Source organism: Trichechus manatus, unplaced genomic scaffold, assembly GCF_000243295.1.
Source record: "Trichechus manatus latirostris isolate Lorelei unplaced genomic scaffold, TriManLat1.0 scaffold00317, whole genome shotgun sequence".
In the NCBI taxonomy this organism is placed as follows: Eukaryota; Metazoa; Chordata; class Mammalia; order Sirenia; family Trichechidae; genus Trichechus; species Trichechus manatus.
This window is the reverse complement of record NW_004444253.1, coordinates 458,983-475,901: the sequence shown is the minus strand read 5'-3', so window position 1 is coordinate 475,901 and position 16,919 is coordinate 458,983. Positions and strand designations below refer to the sequence as shown.

General features: G+C 45.5%; 1 protein-coding gene across 6 annotated transcripts in view; it reads left to right on the top strand.

Annotated features, from left to right (window-relative positions):
* EHMT1 (euchromatic histone lysine methyltransferase 1) overlaps positions 1-16,919 on the top strand; it is a 231,313-nt gene that overhangs the window by 73,398 nt on the left and 140,996 nt on the right. For 4 of the 6 annotated variants that reach the window (XM_023725492.1, XM_023725490.1, XM_023725489.1 and 1 more), the window contains exon 1: positions 16,715-16,918. Coding sequence is in view for 5 of the 6 variants with exons in the window: in XM_023725490.1 (XP_023581258.1) it covers positions 16,828-16,918 (91 nt within the window). In the remaining variant the exon portion in view is untranslated. Of the gene's footprint in view, positions 1-16,714; position 16,919 lie in introns of those variants that run through there. The other 2 variants (XM_023725491.1, XM_023725493.1) reach the window with 2 other exon arrangements.

The window sequence follows — 16,919 nt, the reverse complement described above, 5'->3', positions numbered from 1 at the left end:
TGTGTCAGCTCAGACTGTCGGTAGTACTGTTCAGGTCTTCAGTGTTCTCCCTCCTTTCCGGTCTAGTTCCATTACTGTTGAGAGTGGAATATTGAAGCCTCCACGTATTATTGGTGAATTATCTGTTTTTCCTTTTAATTCTGTCAGGTGTTTCTTCATGTATTTTGAGGCTCTGTTATTTGGTGTTTGTATGTTAATAGTTGTTATATCTTCCTGACATGTTGATACTTTTATAATCACGAAGTGTCTCTTTTAATACTTTTTGTCTTTAAAGCCTGTTTTTTCTTGATAATTAGTATAACCACTCCAGTTTTCTTATGATTAGTGTTTGTGTGGTATGTTTTTTCAGTCTTTACGTTTAACCCTTTTGTGTCTTTCAGTCTAAGATGTGTCTCTTTTAGACAGCATATATTGGGTTTTGCTTTTACCTTCAGTCTGGTAGTGTCTGCCTTTTTATTGTATTATTTACATTTAAAGACTGTTTATGTTTAAAATAATCATCGATGTGATTGGATTTACGGTTTTTACTTTTTTTCTTTTCTGTATGTTTTCTTTTTTTCTGAATTCTACTTTTGCTGTCTTTTTTGTTAAAATGTTTCACTAAGCAATATTCTTTTGGTTATTTTCTTAGTGATTGCTCTAGGGGTTACAGTATGTATCTTAATTTAGCACAATCTACCTCAGATTAATACTGACTTATTTTTGCTAAAATGTAGAAAGTTTGCTCCCGTATAGCTCTGTTGCCCTCCTATTACTGACTGTAGACCAAATAAATCATATGTCACCACATAGAGAAGCTGTTCTGTTAAGCAGGTAGTGCCCACTGTAATCCCCAGACACGTGGACAGATACTGGAGAGGATGTGATTTCTGTTAGCGGAGAAACAGTGCTGGGCAGGTGAGAGCCCTGGGTGACTACCGCTGCACCTGTGAATAGGATTGTAGCCCCACAGGGCACCTGAGTGGCGAGGTTGGGTATCTTGTGGTGCCAACACAAGTAACCACTACAAATTAAAGGTTATACACAAGCCCTCAGTCTTAACTCTCTGAATTTTCAGTGTTTTATTATACCTTTCCTCTTTCATTTTTCAATTCTACATTGTAACTAAGTACAGTTACATTGATAGGTATTAAAAAAAAAAAAAAAAACCCACTGCCATCAAGTTGATTCCTATTCATAGCAACCCTATGGGACAGAGTAGAACTGCCCCATAGGGTTTCCAAGGCTGTAAGTCTTTATGGGAGTAGACTGCCACATCTTTCTCCTGTGGAGCAACTGGTAGGTTTGAACCACTGACCTTTTGGTTAGCAGCCCAGTGCTTAACCAGTGCACCACCAGGGCTTCTTATTAATAAATATAAAAGCCAAAATAGTGTTTCTGTTATATAGGTTTACTTTTATGTGGATTAGTGAGTGCATTGTTATTGGTAGGCAGTCTCACTTAGTAGACTTTCTTAAAATCAGTAAAGCTGTTACTGTGGGTTACCAGCTGGTATATAGAATATATTACTAAATTGAATCCTTGTTAAATAGCATTTATAGACCAGAGATGGTCCCTGGGGTAAGACCTAGTCCTTCTAAGTTTGGAGCAGCAGTGTTTGAAGATTCCTGGTGGTGAGCCTGGCACTCTCGGGTGAGGATGGCATGCTGAGGGCAGGGATGGGCTATGGGATCTGCTGGGGTCTGACCTCACCCCTGAACTAGAGCTGTGCAGTGTGAGTGTTGGTATCATCATAGGTTGTTGGTTGCAGAGTTGGCTAATTCCAGCAAAGCTTGGAAAACCGCATGGTAACGTGCCCTTCTGTTTTTCTCACCTTGAGGTATGAAGAAGCAACTCAGTAGCCACTTAACTATTTAGTCTGAAAACGGGGAACAGTAGAGTCAATGGTAGAGTGTCTTTGTGTCTGCCAGGGAGGACAGCTGCAGTGGTTGGGTGGTTTATGTCTTTTCCCTGACTTGATTCTCTGTCATTCCCTAAATTTGTGTTCTGCAGCCTTTAAGACCTGTCCCGCCTCCATCTAGGACACAAAGTCACCAAAGACCGGGTGATTCATGCACAGTCTCACCAGCTTTGCTAAGAAGAACACAATAGCAGCTTTGTTTATTGGGGTGCAGGAAGCTGCTACCCCTAATAAAGCGAAGTTCGGGCTGGGGCAAGGGCTCTTTTCTCTTACAGTTGAAACAGAATCTTAGTTAATAGATTAAGCACCAGTTGACATGAATAGGACCTGGAGTTATTCTTCCAAATTCTTTTAAAGGGATTCAGTCTAAAAAGAAGGACCTGATTAAGAGCTTTCCTGAGAGATATGACAAGTCATTTGTGTAAGGGAAGGACAGCTTTGATTCCTAACTTTGTCCCTAATTTTATAGCTGTTTCCTAATGAAATTTATAGAGAACTATGTACAGAGATGTATATAAAATAAAGAAGTTTGTTCATAGGACTGAAGAGTGCTGAATTACCTCACCGCCAGTGGAGGTCCTGTGTGTGTGGGATGGGGCTCTGTGTGCTGTTGGTGCCGAGCCTCGCAGTGGTGTTCTCTGCAGCCTTGGACAGGCTGCCTCACTCACTTTGGTTTAGGGAGAAAGGGGGATCTCATTTATGTAATGGTGTAAACTTTACCTTTATGAGTATATTCGCACAATAAAATGGAAGGTTATTGACCTCTCCCTGGTTATTAGTGAGGATGTGGATTGCCTGTTTGAATCCTCTGTTTTATTATTGTGTTTGTATTTTGTAGCTTGACTTGTTCATATGTTGCAAATATTTCCTTCCAGTCTTGCTTATCCTCTACTTTTGTTTATAGTGTTTTTTATCTTACATCCGTCTTAATTGTGTTGAGGCAAAATGTATCAGTCTTTTTCTGTTTGTGTGTGCGGGCATGCCTTTCTACCCTTGTTGTCGTTAGGTGTGATAGGTGGAGTCGCCTGTGACTTATAGCAACCCTATGGATAACAGAAGGAAATGTTGCCTGGTCCTCCACCATCCTGACAGTCATTCTGTGTTTAGCCCCTGGTTGTAGCCACTGTGTTAATCCATTGTATTGAGGGTGTTATTCTTTTTCGCATGATGTCTTTCTCCAGGAATTGGACCCTCCTGATAACATGTCCATGTCATAAATATATTCTATGGTGTTTTAAAATATTTTCTGTTTTCTCTTTAAAACATTTAATTAAGAGTTTAATCCAGAAGTAATTTCGGGTGTGAAATAGGGATCTGACTTAGTTTTTGCTACAACAACAGATGTGTTTTGCCTTTTTCCCACTGATTGGAGTTGATCTAAGTTCCCAGATATATAGGTAAGTTTCGAGGATTTAATTTACTAACGTCAAAAGTGTCTAAATTCGTAAGGTGAAGGAGAGTCAAGATCAGCACAAAACTGATTCCTATGAGGTAGAGGTCAGACATAACTCCACGCTCCAACTTTTTCACTATATCAGACACCAGCTGTCCCCTACCCATGGCACTCTCTATTTCTCTTCTGAGTTCGATAATTTGTTGCATTGGCCATGCACAACTCCCAGACCATACTCACGATTATGGGGTTTATTAAGGAAGTATCATGCTACAACTCAGGATCAGGATCAACTTGGAGGTAACAGGATACAACTGAGGAGACAGAATGTAGTTCGTCAGTCAGGATGGCTTCCTACCAAGACAGCTCTCAGCTCCTTCCCAGCTTGCTGGCAGGCAGGCCCTTCTTTCATGCCTCCTGCTGCCGGGCCCTGCTCAGTCCTGGCCTCTGCTCTGCTCAGGCAAGCGTTACAGCTCTTTTGGCTCTGCCGACAAGTGCCTGGAGGCACCCCCCTCTATCAGCAAGCCTCCTGCCCAAAGGCGCTCAGCTCTCTCGCTCTGTGGTTCAGCAAACCCACTGCAGCCACCTCATTCTGTGGGCTGGGAAGCCCACTGTAGCCGTCTCTCGCTGGTCTCCTGGTTCCTGCCGCCTGTACTGCTGCTGCTTGTGCTGCTGCGCCTATCTCACATTGTCTTGTGCCATCTCTTGCTGTTTACAGTGTTACAGCCCTCTCTCTCCTGGATCTAGGAGGTTCTCAGTGCAGGAACCCTGGGTCCAAAGGATGCATCCTGCACCAGATTCTACTTCTTGTTGATAGTGAGGTCCACCTCAACCTCTGTGGGATTGGCCCTTTTATAAGCTTGCCCCTCCCACCAAGACTACGCACTGATCAGTCTCCTCGAGAGGCCACACCCACCCAATTTGTGTAACAATCAACCAATCCCTGCAAAGGTTTTATGTACATTATTTGCATAGTAAACTGTCCAGTCCCTGCAGGGTGCATAAAGTAGACCAGTCAAGGGCAGGCTGTGGTCCAACTGGTTTATTTTTGGCAGAATTATAAACCCAAGGCTAGAAAGACCGTTGCACTACACATGCCAATACATCACTCTTTTAATCAGTACAACTTTATAGTATATGCATCCATTCCTCACTTACTGCCTATCTCGTTATCTGACATTTCACATCTGTGACAATAGTAAAAAATCTGACTATTTTTTGCATTAATGATGTACGTGTGGCAGTAATGAACGCTGAGGTGTGAGGCTAAAGTAATGCTGGCTGTGATGGTTAAAGTTTTTTGTCAACTTGGCTGGGCCATAATTCTCAGTGGTTCGGCAGTTAGGTAGTGATGTAGCCATCCTCCATTTTGTGATCTGATGTGGTCATCCTTCATTTTAACATAATACTGATTTTTGCATAACAACCTGGTCTTTAGAACCTAACAATGTTGATAAGTGAGGAGTAGGTGTATTGATCGGAGACCTGGCAGCGACCTACAACGACTGGTGGCAGCAGAACCAAAGGTTTGGCACACTTCCTCGGTGCGGCGGTGACGGTGTGGGTCCTGAGCCTGCCCGGTGACCATCCTGCATGCTTCTCTCTGTATGTAATACGGTGTTCACACAACGTTCAAATCACATAATGTCCTGCTTTACAGAACGTATCATGGGCATTAAGCAACACATGCCCGTGTTTTATTCTTTTTGGTGCTCTCTTATCTGGAATCGTTTTTAATTTCATTTTCGGATTGTTTATTGCTAATTTGTAGAAATACAATTGATTTTTGTTTGTTGATTTTGTATCTTGCAACCTTGCTGAACTCAGCTGTAATTAGTTCGCATAGTTTTTTTTTTAGTGAATTCTTTAGGATTTTCTGTATACAAGATCATGTCGTGGAAACAGAGGTAGTTTTACTTTTTCCTTTCCGAATGGATGCCTTTTATTTTTTTTTCTTGCCTAATTGTCCTAGTTAGAATCTTCAGTACAGTGTTGAATTGAAGTGGTCAGAGAGGACGTGCTTGTCTTGTTCCTGATATTAGGGGGAAAGCATTTTTTCTTTTGCTGTTTGTTGAGTTTTTTCTTTTAATTTTAGGAAGAGTGTTGGATTTTTTTTTTTATTGTTGTAGTTTAAGTGAAAGTTGACAATTCAAGTTAGTCTCTTACACAGAAAGTTTATACATACATTGTTATGTGACCCTAAGTGCTCTCCATATACTGTGACAGCACACTTCTCCTTTCCACCTCTGATTTCCCGTGTCCCTTCAACCAGCTCCTAACTCTCTCTGCCTTCTCATTTCACCTCCGGACAGGAGCTGCCCATTTAGTCTCACATATTTACTGGAGCTAAGTAGCATACTCTTCATGAGTATCGTTTTATGTCCCACAGTCCAGTCCAATCTTTGTCTGAAGAGTTGGCTTTGGGAATTGTTTTAGTTCTGGGTTGACAGAGTGTCCAGGAGCCATGCTTTCTGGGATTCCTCCACTCTCAGTCAGACCATTCAGTCTGGTCTTCTTACTAGAAATTTGAGTTCTGCATCCCACCCTTCCCCTGCTCCATCAGGGAATCTCTGTTGTGTTCCCTGTCAGGGCGGTCATTGGTGGTAGCTGGGCACCATCCATTTCTTCTGGTCTCAGGCTGATGAAGTCTCTGGTCTGTGTGGCCCTTTCTGTCTCTTGGGCTACTACTTTCCTTGTGTCTTTGGTGTTCTTCATTCTCCTTTACTCTAGGTAGGTTGGGATCAATTGATGCAGCTTAGATGGCTGTTTGCTAGCTTTTAAGACCCCAGACGCCACTCACCAAAGTAGGATGCAGAACATTTTCTTAATAAGCTTTGTTATGCCAGTTAACCTAGATGTCCCCTGAAACCATGGTCCCCAGACGCTTGCCCCTGCTACTCTGTCCCTCAAAGTGTTTGTGTTCAGGAAACTTCTTAGCCTTGGTTTAGTCCACTTGTGCTGACTTTCCCTGTAGTGTGTGCTGTCCTTCCCTTCACCTAAGATAATTGTTATCTACTATCTAGTTAGTGAATAACCCTCCCCCTCCCTCCCCACCCTTGTAACTATCAAAGAATGATTTCTTCTGTGTTTAAACCTTTTCTTGAGTTCTTATAATAGTGGCCTTATACAATATTTGTCCTTCTGTGACTGACTGAATTCACTCAGCATGATGATCTCCAGATTCTTCCGTGTTATGTTTCATGGCTTCATCATTGTTCTTTATCGTTGCTTAGTAGTCCATTGTGTGAGTATACCATAATTTGTTCATCTGTTTGTCTGTTGATGGGCACCTAGGTTGTTTCCACCTTTTTGCTATCCTGAACAGTGGTGCAGTGAACATGGGTGTGCGTGTATCTATTTGTGTGATGGCTCTTATTTCTCTAGGATATATTCCAAGGAGCAGGATTGCTGGATCGTATGGCACTTCTAGTTCTAGCTTTTTAAGGAAGTGCCAAATTGATTTCCAAAGTGGTTGTACCATTTTACATTCTCACCAACAGTGTATAAGTGTTCCAGTCTCTCTGCAACCTCTCCAGCATTTGTTATTTGTGTTTTTTGGATTAATGCTAGCATTATTGGGGTGGGATGGTATCTCATTGCAGTTTTGATTTGTATTTCTCTAATGGCTAGTGATCGTGAGCATTTCTTCATGTGTCTGTTAGCTGCCTGAATGTCTTCTTTGGTGAAGTGCCTGTTAATATTCTTTGCCCATTTTTTAATTGGGTCATTTGTCTTTTTGTTGCTAAGGTTTTGCAGTATCTTGTAGATGTTAGAGATTAGATGCTGATCGGATTTGTCATAGCCAAAATTTTTTTCCCAGTCTGTAGGTTGCTGGTGCTGTAGAGGATGGATGGAAAGAAGAGATTAGTGGTAGAGTCTAGCAGTTGCATTCGTTTGGGGTGATATGATGAGGGCCAGAGCTGATTATGGGTGCAAATGCACAATAGGATGTCAAAGTATTCTATATAAATACTTTGTTTGGATATCAGGAAACAATGCTTAGTATGACCATTGGAAAGTAGAGTAAAAATGTCTGAATTGGCAGAGCATGCTACCATATTTAAGAGATTTGTATGTATATTAAATAGAGTACGTTATATAATGATCTTAGGTAAATTCTAAGGGAAATTGATAGATTGATTTACAGATGTCTGTAATAAGGAGTAAATTAGTCGTTCCATAACCAAGAGTTGAGCAGTTTGTAATTCAGGTCACTGACTTCTCCCTTCACTGAAATGCAGCAGGCCAAATAGGCCGTTCCAGATACTAGGTGAAGAGTAGGATTTTATGTAGTTTTGAATTTACAATGGAATCTTTGTTTCTAAAGCAGCAAGGCCATGAGCTCCTGTCAGTTGCCTCTGCTTGCTGAGATATTGTTCGTATACTTTCTTTTATTTTTATTTTCTTGAACATATTTAAAATAGCTAATTTAAAGTTATTTTCTAATAAGCCCAATGCCTGAGTTTCCTCAATGACAGTTTTTCCTGACTCCTTTTTTCAAGTGTATTGGCTGTACTTTGTTTCTTTGTATGTCTCATAATTTTTGATTGAAAACCAGAAATTTAAAATAGTGTTAATGTGGCAACTCTGGAAATCAGCATCTTTGCTTCCACAAGGTTTGTTGTTGCTTTCATTGTCTGGTGACTTTTCTGAACCAGCTCTGTAAAGCTCGTATTCTTTTTCTTGTGTGGCCACTGAAGTCTGAGTTAGCTTAGTAGTCAGCTAATGATTGGAGAGAGATTTTTCTAGATGCTTGGAACCAGTATCTCCCAGTGTCCATTGAGAGGCTCTGTGTGTGTGTCAGGACACACCTTCAACACTCAGCCAGGCAGTTTACAACTCTGTCTTAGCCTTAGCTTCCTGTTTGTGCAGATCCTCAGGGTCAGCCAGAGGTGAGAGCTTAGGGCTCTCTCAGCTCTTTCCCGAGCATGCCTACAGCTATGGGATGTGCTCAGTTTTATGCATGTGCATGGCCTTCTAGATTTGCAGTATTATATGTGAGCTTGTCAAAGCCCCCTGTGGTTGTCTCATTTGTCAACCTTTCTTTATAAGTTATTTGGTTCACCTGTTTTTGCCTCATCTATTATCCACCTCTTCAGGCAGCCACGATGTTCAACAATTGCCTCTGATTGTTTTTGACAAAAACCTTTGGAAAGGCTGTTTTCTTTGAGTGAGCTCTGAGGTCAAATCAGGTCGACCTTGAAAGAAGGATGTTCTAGGAAACCATCAGACAGGGCAAATAATGACAGTTCTCTGGATGAGGCTTTGAAGGAGCTCCTACCCTGGTCTGCCTGCTGTAGTGGCTGCCAGGCTCCTGGCTTTCACCATTGCCATGGGCTGTTGGTTTTCAAGGCTACTGCTGAGTCAGGGAGGGGTGGTTGGGAATAGGGCGAGCTAAAATGCTACCGAGTTTGCTGTTAGCGATATTCAGCTGTTTTTCTTAAATGAACATTCCCTGGATTGCTGGCTTTGGTTAATTTCCAGGGTTCTGAAAAAGTTGATTCTGACCATTTTTGCTAGTGTTCTCACTGCTTATATGGAGGAGAGAATTTTTGGTGGTCCTTACTCTGTCATTTTTTTCTGACGTTTCTGACTTTCTTTTGGAGATCATCAACATGGCCTTTGAAAATAAGTTGATACTGTTAGGTCTTTCCTGTGAGAAGTAAGATTTTATTATTGGATCCTCATTAGAGTCCTTTAAGTTATTTTGGGGGCAGTATTACCAAATATATCAAATGTAGGTCGATGACAAATATTTAGACAACAACCAGCCAGAAAGCAGAATTCTAAAATTACAGGTTGTATATAAAGTAAAGTTTTCTTATTTAGGTACTGCTCCTCTCACTTCCCCCTCGCCCCCCCAATTCAGCAACAGGTATTTCACACTGACCTGAGCATTTGGATGGGGGTCTGTGGGTTACCAGTGTGCATCTAAATTTCTTATTCTACTGACAGTTTAGGGAAAAACCACTGAAATCTGAGATTTGCTCTTTCTTCTGAGAAACCAGACCATTAGATTTATAGGCAGAGCACCCAGCCCAAAGCCTGTGTTTTTTAAATCAGAGTGCAAATGTAGATGTTGATTTGATCAATGAATGTGAATGTGCAAGGTCATATGTAAGATCCCTCCGTGATAGTATCATAACCCATGGGGAGGGGCAGGAAGTACTAAAACCCAGCTCTCTTACCACCTGCAGCTCAGCAGGGTTACTTGGCTCCAGGGGCACGTGGTCCACATCGTAGTCTGTACAGATGACACCTGCTGCTTTTCAAGTTTCTAGGTTCATCTGGCAAAGTACTTATCTGTATCAGGATTAAGGATGCATGTTGTAATCTCTAGGGTAACCAGAAAGAGAATGTATAACTAGCAAATTAATGTGGTTGTGGGAGATTAAATAATAAAAAAAATACTGATTAATTCACAAGAAGTCAAGAAAGGGGAAAAATGGTCACACAGAAGGGATGGAACAAATAGAAAACAAGTAGTAGCATGTCAGAGGTATGCCCAGATATATTGGCAGTTGCATTACATGTTCCTGAGGAAGCTTAAGGCCTGTCGTGTGTGAGGGCATGGAGGCTGCAGCAACCTCTGGGGTGGGAGGAGCCTAGGACCCTACTCTTGGCTGCTTAGGGTGACCCTGAGCAGGTTACTGTGACTTTTCAACGTCTATTCTTTGTCTGTAAAATGAAGGTGTTAAAGTAAATGGTTTACTCCGGTTCTCATATTCTGTGATCTGGGTGGACAGCCAGGAGCATCAGGAGACCATCTCTGGGTGGGTAGTGCCTCCTCCTAGTGAGGAGACAGGTAACACACAACTAAATAACCATATTCACCCAGCCAGGTGCGTGGGACGGGGCCGGGACAGAGGTGGGCACGGTGGAGGAGCAGGAGTACGGTGGGCTGGCACTTGGCATGGAGAAGCTTAGCTGTCCCATGTGGAGGTGTAAAGGAGAGGTGACAGTGTGATTAAGGAGATGCTCGAGGGCATGGGTGTGGGTGTAGGTGGAGCAGAGCGCCGGGTTCCTGCTCTAGCACCTGCCCAGGTCTGGAGGATGGGTGATAGGGGCCAGTAGGAAGCCAGTCACACAGATGTGGGGCATTCTTGGGCCTGGGGAGGACGTGAACTCTCTCTTGCATTTAGCAATTGGAAGTGACTGGCGACCTTAACAGGAAGGTTTGGTGGAAGGGTGGGGCTAAAGCTTGATTACAAGGATTAGGGAGAAACCAGCAGAAGAGGAGGTGGAGGGTGGACGCAGGGTCAAGCATAGTGTTGAAGGCAGGGTCCAGCATATGGTCATCGAGGGCAGGGTCAAGCATAGCGTTGAAGGCAGGGTGGAGCATAGGGTCAAGGGCAGGGTCAAGAGTAGTGTTGAAGGCAGAGTCGAGGGCATGGTGGAGGGTTGAGCGCAGGGTCGAGCATATGGTCGTCGAGGGCAGGGTCAAGCGTAGCGTTGAAGGCAGGGTAGAGCATAGGGTCGAGCACATTCATCAGGGAATGGGGGCATCCTTGGGCTGTCTGAGAACCTTGTGTTCTCACAGGTGAGAGTTGTGGGAGCACGTCTTGTTGGAGCAGAAATAGCCTCATTTTGGGGACCTTAGTATGAAAAACTAAAACACAGTGGCAGCCCCAAAAGAGAAAGTTCCAGGAGGGGGTACTGGGGACTGTCCGGCATCGTCTGATGGGGCACAGAGTGTCTCCACAAATAGCTCAGCTCGTCTTCTAGGGGCCAGGTGAGGCGGTGACTCTGAACCTCACTGCCCTTGGGGTCACTGAGGCAGAGTAGACAGAGGTCTGATGAGGCCGGGGCGGGAGCAGGTGCTGGTGGCCCTGGGATGGGATGCAGCCCGTCCTCTCAAGGGCTCTCTGGAAGGCTTGGCAGGAAAGTGTTGAAGGGCTGAGGCCTGGTGAGTGAGGGGGTGGGTGGGAGGTAATGGTTGAGATGGTTGACAGGGATGGGAGGAGAGGGGAGCCTGACCTGGTTCTGACTCCCTTGCTGGCAGCCTGGGAGGTTGGACCCAGCTCTGCCATTTTATAGAAGAGGGAATTGAGGCACAGAGGGTCAAGGTCTCCATGTACCCAAGGTCAGCAGCTGTCCTGCAGGTTGTGGCCCCAGAAACTGCTTTGCTTAACTGAGTTAGATTTGATTTTGGGTAACAAGGCATTTCAGTTTCATCTCGGTTTTCTAATGTCCATCTGAAAACTGATACTGGTGCTTTTCAAAGTAAATCACCCTTCTAGTCTCCTGCTTTGTAGAGACCCAGTTAAGGGTTAAGTAGCACATAGAAAGGAAGTCTGTTGTGATATTTTAAAATCTCTTAAACGTAATTTCTGGGGCTACTTTGGATATTAATTGTTTTCCGGATTTAGAAACTAACTCTTTTTTTCTGCCAAGGGAAAAAACAAAAAGACAAAAGAAGGAAAAGAAAATCTGTCAGATCTCGGAAGGATTCGTTCTTTTTCTCATTGCCCTTTTTGATAATTACCTAATGAAATTAGTATGTGGGAAATAGTTTAAAATTATGGGGTAGGCAGATAGCACTCTACATCTCCAGAGTTTTCAGAACTGAAGATGCTTCCCATCTCTGAGAAACCATTTGATGTTTGGGATTCTTTATTGGCGTCGTTACAGTTGTCACGGAGAAGGGAAGAGGCCGTCTGCTCCATACCTAGGCGTCCTTAAAGCAAAGGAGAGCAAATGGCAGGTCTATGTGGACATTGTCTTATTTTGTAAAACCGAAACGTCTCCAGCCTTTGGTAGGGAGGCCCCCTCTGCTCGACTGAGCACTGGATGCCTGAGGAGTCATGTGTGAACGTTCCAGGTGCTGTGACCAGTGCTTTCTCAGAGCCGGCGCCCGTGTTTGTTGTGTCTTCACTTGGTGCCGTCATGGGGTCTCCGAGGGCTCTGGTAGATGGCAGGGAAAGCTGGCTCTCGCCCCTCAGTGCAGGTAGCAGCATGGGAGGACTCTGGGAACGTTGCTGAGGACACCAGGCCCACGGAGAATGTCGTCTTCCACTCTCCTCCTCTCCTGCGTGGTTCATGGTGCCCTTGTTTGCAGCCATGAGCTTCCATGAAGTTCACACAAGTCTTTCTGCGATGGCTTTGACTTCTTTTATAACTAAGGGCTTTGTGTACTAGTTCAGGCCTTATCCTTCTCTACATGCCTGCTTGAAGCCTTGAGTCCTGTGTGAAATGCCTGGATACCAAGTGCTCTGTGGGGCATCTCTGTATGGTGGCCGCCGCGTCAGTGGGGACCTTAGGAAATGGTTTCCCGGGGCACGCCGTGTCCCTGCCTGCTGGCAGGAGAGGGAGCTGGGCCTGTGGCTGCGTCCCCTTCCTTCGTCATGTCGCCCCCAGGGCCCAGAGCTCCAGCCACACGTTTGGAGTCGACCTCACATTTGGAATCGACCTATCTGCCAGCCGCTTTCTGCACCGGACTCTGGTGTTTTGTGAGTGTCTCATGCTGGGTTCTCTAGGAAAGTAAAACCAGTGGAACGTGAATATATATATGGGGAGGGGGATGGAGAGAGAGAGAGGGAGAGAGAGATTTATCTCAAGGAAATGGTCAGGCTGGAGGCTTCTCCTGACTCACATAGCTGCAGGGGCCATCAAAGCCAAGATGGGCAGATCAGATGGCAGGCTGCTGGCTCAGGGCTGCTGCGAAGGCTGACGAATCCAAGATTGACAGGTAAGATGGCAGGCTGCTGGCCCAAGTCCCAGGAACTGATGTTGATGAGCTGAATGCAGGATCCGGAGCAGAGCAAAAGCCAGCGAGCTTTGCCACAAAGTTCACATATATTGGATGTGGGCCACACCCCCAAGGAAATTCCCTTTCAGCTGATTGGCTACTCACAGCAGATTCCCATCATGGAGGCGATCACGTTATATCAGATCCCATCATGGAGGTGATTACATCATTATGTGACTGCCAAACTACATCATAACTGCTGAACCACTGAGAGTCGTGGCCCAGCCGGGCTGACACACAACCTTAGCGATCGCAGTGGGTGATTTCTGTGGCACGTGGGGCAGACTCCCCATGGTACCTCTGTTCCCTGGGGTACCTCCCCCCTCTCCTTGCCCACAGGTGGGGTCCTCAGTATGCCCATATCTACGCTGTTAAAGATGAAAGTACTTGGAAGCAGCTAAGTCTGTGAGAACTTTAAGGATATTACTTTCACCATCATAAATTTATTAATGATAGTTTTCATGATTAAAAGTTCATTGTTGAGATTAGAAATATTTCCTTTGGGCTGTTTATATTGTATCTGGTAACTTAGAATGAATTTTGAGAGAGATTCATTTCCAAAGTAGTTTGCACAGTTCCATTTTTGTAAAATAAAGTTAAGTTACAATTAGGCTTTTTTGTAATTTAGGTAGTTTTAGAGAACAGAGCTTTTTGGAGAAATGCACAGAAGAACACTGAAATAAGATTGTTATATTTTCCTCTCGTACTGTTCTGCCCTTTACAGCCCCTTTTTATAGTTTAACATATTGCGGAAAATGTGATTTCATGGTGCAGTTGAAGAGGGGACACTGCTGGGATGGCTGAGGGGTGGGTGCGGAGGTTTTGGAGCCCTGTGCTGACTCTTACCTCTGGGTGAATGTGCAGAGACGCGGTGGGGAATGGCGAGCACTTGCGGAGGATACCGAGAATTATTGTTGTTGTCATCACTGGTTCGTTGACAGACACGGAAACTCTTCATATTATCTAGGACATTGGACAAAGGAAGGGGAATTGTGTCTGTTCATTCAGACTTTGCTGAGGAAACTTGAGATCGTGGTGTATTTAAGTAGGGAGAGAGAGAACATGGTCACACTGTGGGCAGTATTGTAGGCATGTCACTGTGGCTATGATGAACTAGTTCATTTGTCTTTGCAGCAGGTACTGCAGGTACTGACAGACTGGGCAGAGTGTGAAGATAGTCATCTGCTTGGTCATCAGGAGATGTGCGTGACTAGACACTATCTCCTTGGTATGCAGGAACTTCTCTCAAAGACCACTGAAGCTGTCCAACCCATGTGTGACGGAGGGTTTAAATCCAGTGAGCAGGTGTTGTTGGGCCGTGGTGGGCAGCAAGTGGCCACGTTGTCCAGAAGGTAGCATCCAGGGATGCGGCTCATGCCCGGGTCTACTGGCTGTGCAGGGTGGTACCCTGAGGCCTGGGGAGGAGCGTCCTCCCTCTTAGATGGACAAGGCAGGTGGGCAGGGACCTCTCCCAGCTGGGTCTGGACCTCAGGCTGACCCCAAACCGTTTGTCTGGAGTTGGGTTCCTGATTGGTTACTTGCCCCTTTTCCAGGTCAGCAAGGCATACTTGGGGAACCCTGGGTGTTAACTTTGATTCTGACTTCCAGTGACTCGTTTGACCAGTAATGGCCATTCGTATTTGTGTAAAAATGTACTTTAATGCATAAACCCAGCAGGTTTACTTGTCCCCTTCCATCTGTGTTTCCTGAAGCCCAAATCAAAGTGTAATATGGTTGTAGTAGTAGTCTCACAACCTGTCTAACTTCCGGGGGGATAATGTAGATCAAGATCAGCCCAAGGCTGATCCCTGTGACATGGACTCAGACATACCTCCACTCTCGAGCTCCCCGCCCCCCCCCCCTTTTTTTTTTTAACTATTTCTGACACCAGCTCTCTGCTCCCACAGCTACTTCTCTTCTGGGTTGGATAATCCATTGCAATGGCCACACAGAACTCACAGACCATAATTACAGTTAAGTGGTTTATTAAGGAAGCAGCAGGATGTACAACTCAGGGTCAGTATCAGGCAAAGTCTGGAAGCCTTCCCCAAAGAGGAGAGCACATCCCTCCCTTCTTCACTGCAGGACAGCTCTCACTCTGCTCCTCTTGACTCCCTGAGGACAGGCCTCTGCTTTCGGCCTCCCTGCTGCTGGCGTCCCCACTGCTCCCTGACCCAGCTCGTGGCCAGCGTAGCAGCTTGGTTCCACTCTCTCAGCTGCGTTGCTAGCAGCAGGTTTCTGCTCTCACCGCCGTCTCTGCCTCAGGGCCCCGTCTGGTCCTGTTGCTGACGGCTCTGGCTCTGCCACAGGGCCTCTCACTGTCTTCAGTGTTGCCCCTGACCCATGTCACAGTGCTTTTAGGAGGTTCCTTGCCTGCTCTTTCTCTGCTGTTTCTCTCTTTTCTTTCTTCCTCTGCTTCTGTCTACTAATCTCTGGGGTTGGCTGTATATATAAGCAAACTCACCATCAATTTCAAGGCCTGGCCCTCCCACCAGGGCCACTGCGGTAGGTCACAGATACTTCATTTGCATAGTAGGCTATAGTGACTTCATTTATACAAGTACGTTGACCAGTCCCCACAAGGTGTGTAAAATAGAACTATCACAGGGCAGGTTGCAGCCCAGGACCAGACAAAAGGTATCAAACCTCCAGTTGTTCACAGCTTACCCAGGAAATGTCAGTCAGCATGGACAAAAGTTACAGACCCTGTGGGGTATAAAACTAGAGCTGAGAGGAGAATCTCTCAAGCTGTTTTTCCAAAGGACCAAAGCACAAGGCCACATAAAGGAACCCATTCCACCACACAAAGCAAAATATTAACTAGGGAAAATATATTTTGAACATGCAGATTGTAATTTTTAAGGTAAATATTATTCTTGCCATGCAGTGCAAGTTTACAAGCGTGGACTACTGCTAAGCCATCCTTTGTGGAAGCTCCTGGCCTTCAAGCGGACTGGCTTCCTGCCTCTCCAGCTCGTGGAATCCCCCAAGGGTTTCCATGCTGGGAGGGCGGGTGGGTCCAAGGGGTCTGTCCTCTCTCTGCTCACAGGCAGCAGGTGACCTGATCCAGCAGGTGAGCTCCAAGGAGGGTGAGGGTGATAGCCTGGGGTTAGAGAAGGCAGCAGATGCTGACCCCTGTTTTGACCTGGGCACTTGGTGTCATAGTGCCATCGGCCCATCAGGAAGGCTGTCAGTGTGTCCTCCAGAGACCAGGCACAAGTGGGAGTGGCCGGAGCACTGGACAGCTTGGCGCCACCGGCGTATGAGGGATTTGAGCTGTCAGGCTGTTGAGATGACTGTTTGATGTGGGCTGGTGGTTGAGGGTGATCGGACATGGCGTGGTCACCACACTCACAGTCCCCGAGGCTCAGCTCTTGGGGGCCAGAGTTGTCATTAAATGAGATTCAACAGCGAGCCCAAGGTTCAAGTAGAAATGTTCCTGTGAAGATTTTTTGGTGTCTTTTTGGAGAAAGCACTCCAGAAAAAGTTACAGGAAGAGTTGTGGGCCTCCAGATGTGGGCAGGGTGGGGCCAGCATCCTGCAGTGAAGGTGTGTTCCTAATGATGTGAGTAGAGAGCAGTCTCTGAGCAGTCAGGTGCAGTGGCAGTTTCGCTGGACCACCGTCTCGATGCCCCCCCTCCCAGGACAGCCATGCTGTCTGCTGGCTTGCCAGACACTGGGCCGTGCACTGTGTACCTCGCCTCTTTTTAACTGTGGATATGCTGCCGGTTTGGAGAAGGAGCGTTGGGCGTGCTTGCTCAGCCACCTAGTTGTTAATCCAGCTTGATGGTGGTTTCTGTTTCTTTTCAGCAGGCAGTTCCGACTAAGGGAGAGGCTAAGAAGGACACCTGTATGAAGACGGAGCTGCTGAAAGACGG